The 6,877-nt window shown below is 43.9% G+C and overlaps 1 protein-coding gene across 1 annotated transcript; it reads right to left on the bottom strand.

The window, feature by feature from the left end:
* Positions 1-214: 214 nt before the first annotated feature.
* Positions 215-5,657, bottom strand: acadl (acyl-CoA dehydrogenase long chain). The gene is made up of 11 exons (XM_064970234.1): positions 5,488-5,657; positions 4,576-4,752; positions 4,144-4,281; positions 3,625-3,789; positions 3,261-3,327; positions 2,939-3,103; positions 2,409-2,510; positions 2,053-2,166; positions 1,674-1,801; positions 1,318-1,404; positions 215-1,219 (listed from the first exon to the last, which is right to left on the bottom strand). The coding sequence occupies exons 1-11, from the start codon at positions 5,571-5,573 to the stop codon at positions 1,126-1,128; spliced, it is 1,323 nt and encodes a 440-aa protein (XP_064826306.1). The 5' UTR covers positions 5,574-5,657; the 3' UTR covers positions 215-1,125.
* Positions 5,658-6,877: the final 1,220 nt, after the last annotated feature.

The following is a 6,877-nucleotide window of genomic DNA, read 5'->3' as shown; positions in this document are numbered from 1 at the left end:
TCTCATCCTCCTGAGCTGTCACCAGGGCATCAATCTCAGGCTCACACATCTTCTCACCTACAACAGACACACACCCAAAAACCGGGCTTATAATGCATTAGGACCGTATCGTGATGCATTATTCCTGTATGCCTTCGTCCACTGCAATAGAACACCCCACATCTTCATGAAACTGACAGAACACAATAGATACAAATTAAAATTGTAAGAGGGATCACCAAAATAGTATAACTTTAATAAACAAGTAATATTATTACATTACAAAATGTTAAAAAAGGTGGCGTTTAAAATGTTCAACAATAATGCAATGTTCTAATTCACAGCTTGTTGAGGTGTTAAGTCAGCCCCCCGCACCTCTCTGATTGAGGGGTTGGGTTAAATGCGGAAGACACATTTCAGTTGTACAACTGACTAGGTATCTCCTTTCCCCTTTAATGCTGACCATTAATAGTTATCAGGAGAAGAATGCAAGGGCACTTCCGGTTTGGAGCTAGGAACAAATGATGGATAAAATGCTGTTCATTCAAACTAAAACATTCTAACGTACATGACTATACCATTTAGTTTTCCACCCCCATAAACACAGCAGGACAGACAGTTGGACACAAACACAAAGGTGGTATTACAAAAATATACAACTTAACTCTGTGCATTTATTTGATCATGGTTTCAAACCTTTTTAGATTTCAAGTGTGAAAGGATGGACGGATTTAATAACATATTGTTGACTTTGTAGAAGCCAAGAGGAAAGGGATAAACAACCCTACATCTAGATTGTTAAAAACACATTCCCAGCAATATTAGAAAATAAATTACAAAACCTGAATATCTATTATTTCACTGCATGCTTATTCAAAGAGGAGTGAATCCTTAAGTTCCACTTAAGTAAAATGTTTCTTTCAGTCATGCACGGATCTCTATGAGAGACGAAGTGAACATTTGACTTAGGTGGAAGTTGAGATTTGTCCCAGAAATACCACTGGCCAACCTTCAGGGAACATCACTTCAAAAGGCACAGACAACCAGCTCAGTAGCTAACCCAGTCAAAACTGCTGCTGGTGTTAAGAGACTTATGTTAACCACTTCCCAGCTCTCCTCCATGATGATGTCACTGGGACGTCTCCCTCACTTCTGGCTGACGATACTGCGGGCGATCAGCTCCTTCATGATCTCATTGGTTCCTCCATAGATGGGCTGGACACGAGAATCCACAAACGCCCTGATGGGGAGAGAAAGGATTTTCATATGCACTGACAGCATAGAACTAAATAGAATAACATGTTATATTTCCATGAGACACACATCACCGTCACTCACTTGGCGATGGGGTAGTCCCACATGTAGCCCCAGCCTCCGTGGAGCTGCAGACACCGGGTGGCCACAGAGTTCTGGAGGTCAGACGCCCTGATAAAAAAATTAAAAAAGTCAAGTCAGACGATATAGGGGGTGTCCTAATTCTCTACCCTTCTCCCTGAAGTGTGCACTTCAACACTTCATGGGTTTAAAAGCATTGTCTGGAAAGACATCACCAGCATTACTCTTATACCAATCCACTCCCTTTAAATCCAATCCAAGGGCGGATGTGCACTTTACACGTCAAACACACTGACAGTTCTGGACTGGAGTAGCATAAATCTGGTGACAGAAGGTTTAGTATTTGGTTGTGTTCTCACCAGTACTTGGCCATAGAGGCTGTTTGAGAGTCCAGGCGTTTCTCTGTGTGAAGCTGGAGACAGTTGTCTAAAAAGGAGCGGCCCACACAGATCTCAGTCTTCAGCTCTGCCAGCTTGTGCTGCACAGTCTGCACCATGAGACAGGGGGATGAGTTAGAGGGGCACTTCAATATACTACAATACAACTATTCATCCATCTGATCAAACAGAAATGTGTTCTATGGAGATAGTTTGAGGTTAAGTGCCTCGCTCAAGGGCAAAACAGTAGGAGAGACGGGGTCTGACACCAACAGCCCTCTAGTTGCTAGTTCAGTTCACTACACCGAAAACATACCTGTTACTACAGCAGAAACACGAGTCAAAGATAATGCTATCCAACCTGAAGGTGAGCGATGGTCTTGCCGAAAGCCTTCCTCTGAGTCACATAGTTCCTGGTCTCCTCAAACATGAACTCACTGCTGGCGATGGCCATGTCTGCAATCAGCAGGCGTTCCTGGAAGAACAAGAGGTGAGGAGCATTAATAATGACGTGGTCTGTAGCTACTAGATATAGTCACACCTTTGTGACAATCGAGTACATAGGAATAGGTTAGGGGTCAATTCCCTTCAACTCAGTCATTGCTCTTTAAATAAATACAATTGGTATTGCAATTTCAGTTTACTTCCTGAATTGAAATGTACCTGACCCCGACCCTGGTATATCATGCCAGTGTAATTCCTCTCTGAAAGGTGTACCTGTGGCAGCTCGTTCATCAGGTAGTAGAAGCCCTTGTTGGCCTGTCCCAGCAGGGCAGAAGCAGGGAGACGCACGTCCTCAAAGAACAGCTCAGCCGTGTCCTGGGGACAGAGAGACAACGGTTAATATATATCGAAGGTAATGGCTGTTCTATAAAATGGTCTGACATGACAGTTGACTAGTTCTGGTCATCTGAACCCACTTCTCGTTATCTGAACCCACTTCTCAAGGGACGTCAATATCAAACCGACTGTTTGAAGCAATGAGGCTTTTTTCCATTTGACCAGACCTGGATTCAATAGTTCTTTCAAATACTTTAGCTGCCTTCGATTGAGCTTGAACTACATAATGAAACCAAAGGAATACTAAAAAACAAAAAGCAACCCATCTCTCTGGTTCTACATACAGGCTCAATCAAACTGAAAGGATGTGAAAAGGAAATCAAAAGTATTTGAACCCAGCCAGGTGGTCAAAATGGCCCCTTAACGAGAGGGGGTTAAAAAATAGCAATTGAGATTTCTGACTGTACCTGTGCCATCAGGCCAATCTTCTCCAGCTTCTTGCCCGCCTGGAAGCCTGGCATTCCTTTCTCCACCAGGAAGAGGCTGATCCCGTGGGCCGCTGTTTTCGCCTCGCGGTTCGTTACGGTCACCACGATCACCATGTCGGCCATACAGCCGTTGGTGATGAACACCTGTGGGTCAAGGGACAACGGTCAATGACATGGGTCATGTTCAGTTGGGAGAATACATTTTGAAACGGAGGCACCCAAATTTGTCAAACATTTTGCTACGGTGTGCCCTACTGAACACAACCCTAGTCTGGTTAAACCACATCCACCCTGAACACACCTTGTTGCCGTTGAGGATCCAGTCATCGCCGTCCTTCTTAGCGTACGTCCTGACACCTTGGAGGTCACTGGGTTGAACGGAGAGAAGAGAGGGTCTTTAGGATCAACTGCTATTGGCTAGACAGAGATAGAAGTTAGAGAACACGTAATGAAAACAAGCAGAATGACCCCAAATTGACCTTACCATCATCAAATTCTCATATTGAAAGTATAGCCTATTAAACAAACAATTTTCACACCATTGTGCTGATCCAAACCGTACTGTGCCTGCTTGGATATCTTCTTTTCACATCATGCTTTCCAGTAGGGTAACCAGATCAGAGCAGTACAGCTCAGCTTGGCCCAGTAGTGTTAAACGTCCTCACCTGCCAGCTCCCGGCTCCGTCATGGCGATAGCCCCGATGCAGGTACCAGCAGCCATCTGGGGTATGAAGCGATCAATCTGTTCCTTGGAGCCATAGTTACTGATGTAGGGCATGCAGATCTCAGAGTGGAGGGCAAAGCCTGGGCCAGAGCAGTTAGAGTACATCCTAGAGGACAAAGAGAGACAGGGTGAGGAGAGGGGTGTAACGTCCTGATATCCCCTTCTGACGTTCCCTGCAGTACAACACAAAGCCTGTTGACAGAATAGCATTTTGATGTTATCAGTAGGCATCTAAGTTAAGTCAGTTGTTTGACATATAATCACAACTGTTACATTCTGCTATACGCCCATGGTCATAGCAATAGGGCTTGGGGAAATACTAGCCAATCAACCCACACCTGGGCCTGTATTCATATAGCGTCTCCGAGTATGAGTGCTGAGCTAGGATCAGTTTAGATCATAATTTATATGATTATATGGACAGTGGGGAGCTGATCCCTGGTCAGGACAAGATACTCACTGCTCCTCCCACATCACAGCTGCAGACAGCAGATCACCTCCGATCCCCCCGTGCTCCTCTGGAGTGAGGATGCCCAACAGACCCTGCTCCCCAGCCTTCTGCCACAGCTCCCTGCTCACCATACCTGCCTTCTCCCACCTGGAGGGGGAGGGAAGACAGAGACCATACCTTAAGTCAGCAGAGTCATCACAACATAATCACATCATGAAAACCATTCAGTTCACTGAAGCAAAAAAAGCTTGATCATCAGCATCCTGTTTATTAGGTCACACAATAGAAAAACCATTTCAAAACATTCTGCAATGGAAAACGAGTGTTCAACTGGTTCCTCCCGCTTTCAGTCAGTTTCCTACCATTTGGTACTTAATGAACAGGACCCTGGTGGGGAACACTAGGCCTAAGCGGAGATGGTTACAGACAGTCAATACATACTCCTTGTGGTAGGGCACCACCTCCTCTGTCCAGAAACGTCGGACACTCTCCCTGAACATGTCATGATCCTCGTTGAAGATTCTGCGGGTGCCGATGTCCATCAGAGTCTTGGCGCTGGATGTCTCCGGCCGATTGGACGGGGGAGCTTTCCCTTCCTGGGGCTGGCTGTGCTGCATTCTGGGAAATGGAGGCACAGGCACTTATAAATAAAGTGCATGTTGGTCTAATGGGCATAACAAGGTGGTTGTAAGGCCTAACGTGTCCTACAAAGTCCACCTTTAATCTTTAGGTGTGGTATACTGAACCACTTGTGTGTTTGCTAAAAAAGTTATAAACTGACTTCTGAGATCAGTGTAGTTAGTAGTGGAATTTGAGTCATGGAATTTGACTAGCCCCCCATGGCGGGCTGAGTAACCTAGAAGGACATTACTAATGCCATTAGGTTAATGCAACCAAACCAAGGAGCAAACAAAACAACCAGTCAATCAATCAGGAGAGGCAGGTTCATGAATAGGAAGTATGCAGTGATGTATATTCAGACAAAAAAAACACATTATCTGGTGTAAAAGCCTGTAGCTAGCAGTGTTGGATAGCGGAGTTACAAACTCAAACCCACTAGTTACCTCATACGTGAAGGAACACTAGGTAGGCTTTAAAGGCCCCTTCTGGGAAAGTGTGCCAAAGGTGACAGTGTCCCAGTTTAGCATCAGCGGGTCAACAGACAATGTTGAACGCTATAAGAAGCTATATTTTGTTGATGACTACATATGACAAGGCTGTCTAACTAAAATATTTATGTTTAAAATAAATAACTTATTTTCTGCTCAATGGCAGTAAATTAACGTGAATGATAGGCATATCTACAGACATCGTTTCTCCAGTAAAATTAACATTCAAATCTACGACACGCACCTGGCATTTGCAGAAGAAAGTACCTGTCCACCTTGACATACATTTTTCACACCAGAATAACACGCTTTGACAGCTTTTGACAACATTTTCCTCCGTAACGTTACCGCTTTTACGCAACTGACACAATAACATTGAATGCGTATCTTCTCTCGTATTTCAAGCGTAGGCTTCGGTCTCATTTGTTGAAGTTACTGCCATCTACTGGGCGGAGGTAAGGCCTGCTGAATGAACATATTACATCAGATTTGACACATTCCAAACATAATGGATGATATACAGTGCATTCGGAAAGTATTCATACCCCTTCACGTTTTCCATATTTTGTTACTTTACAGCGTTAATGATAAAATTGATTTTTTTCCTGATCAATCTACACACAATACCCCATAATGACAAAGCTTAAACAGGGTTTTAGAAATGATCATGTATTAAACATTTTAAACGAAATGCCTTATATTTATAAGTATTCAGACCCTTTGCTATGAGACTCAAAATTGAGCTCAGGTGTATCCTGTTTCCATTGATCATCCTTGAGATGTTTCTACAACTTGATTGGAGTCCATCGGTGGTAAATTAAATTGATTGGATATGACTTGGAAAGGCACACACTTGTCTATGTAAGATCCCACAGTTGACAGTGCATGTCAGCACAAAAACCAAGCCATGAGGTCAAAGGAATTGTTCTTAGAGCGCTGACACAGGATTGTGTCAAGGCACAGATCTGGGGAAGGGTACAAAAAAATGTCTGCAGCATTGAAGGTCCCCAAGAACACCGTGGCCTCCATCATTCTTAAATGGAAGAAGTTTGGAACCACCAAGACTCTTCCTAGAGCTGGCCGCACGGGACAAACTGAGCAATAGGGGGAGAAGTGCCTTGGTCAGGGAGGTGACCAAGAACCCAATAGTCACTCTAACAGAGCTCCAGAGTTCCTCTGTGGTGATGGGAGAACCTTCCAGAAGGACAACCATCTCTTGAACATTCCACCAATCAGGCCTTTAAGGTAGAGTGGCCAGACGGAAGCCACTCCTCAGTAAAAGGTACATGACAGCCCACTTGGACCATGCCAAAAGGCACCTAAAGACTCTCAGACCATGAGAAACAAGATTCTCTGGTCTGATGAAACCAAGATTGTACTCTTTGGCCTGAATGACAAGCATCCCGCCTGGAGCAAACTTGTGTGTAGATTGAGGAGGGGAAAAAACTATTTAATACATTTTAGAATAATGTAACAAAATGTGGAAAAGGTGAAGGGGTCTGAATACTTCCAAATGCACTTATTTAGGCTTCAACAATAATCCAGTGAGATTTAATAAAACATTTGAATTTGTTGATTTATTCAAAAGGCAGTATGTTTTGTGTTAAATTGATTTTAGAGTCGATTTTCACGGA

The sequence above is a fragment of the Oncorhynchus masou genome, chromosome 7 (genome assembly GCF_036934945.1).
Source record: "Oncorhynchus masou masou isolate Uvic2021 chromosome 7, UVic_Omas_1.1, whole genome shotgun sequence".
Classification (NCBI taxonomy): Eukaryota; Metazoa; Chordata; class Actinopteri; order Salmoniformes; family Salmonidae; genus Oncorhynchus; species Oncorhynchus masou.
The sequence above is the reverse complement of the archived record's forward strand: the minus strand, read 5'-3'. Positions and strand labels throughout refer to the sequence as shown.

What these genes read in the sequence shown, in the direction of transcription:
- acadl (XM_064970234.1), bottom strand. Translation starts at nt 5,573, where the DNA reads ATGTTGTCAAAAGCTGTCAAAGCGTGTTATTCTGGTGTGAAAAATGTA. An exon ending in CTTTCTTCTGCAAATGCCAG is followed by an intron (nt 4,753 to 5,487) that starts GTGCGTGTCGTA and finishes TCCATTTCCCAG; the next exon opens with AATGCAGCACAGCCAGCCCC. An exon ending in GGATCCTCAACGGCAACAAG is followed by an intron (nt 3,104 to 3,260) that starts GTGTGTTCAGGG and finishes CTTGACCCACAG; the next exon opens with GTGTTCATCACCAACGGCTG.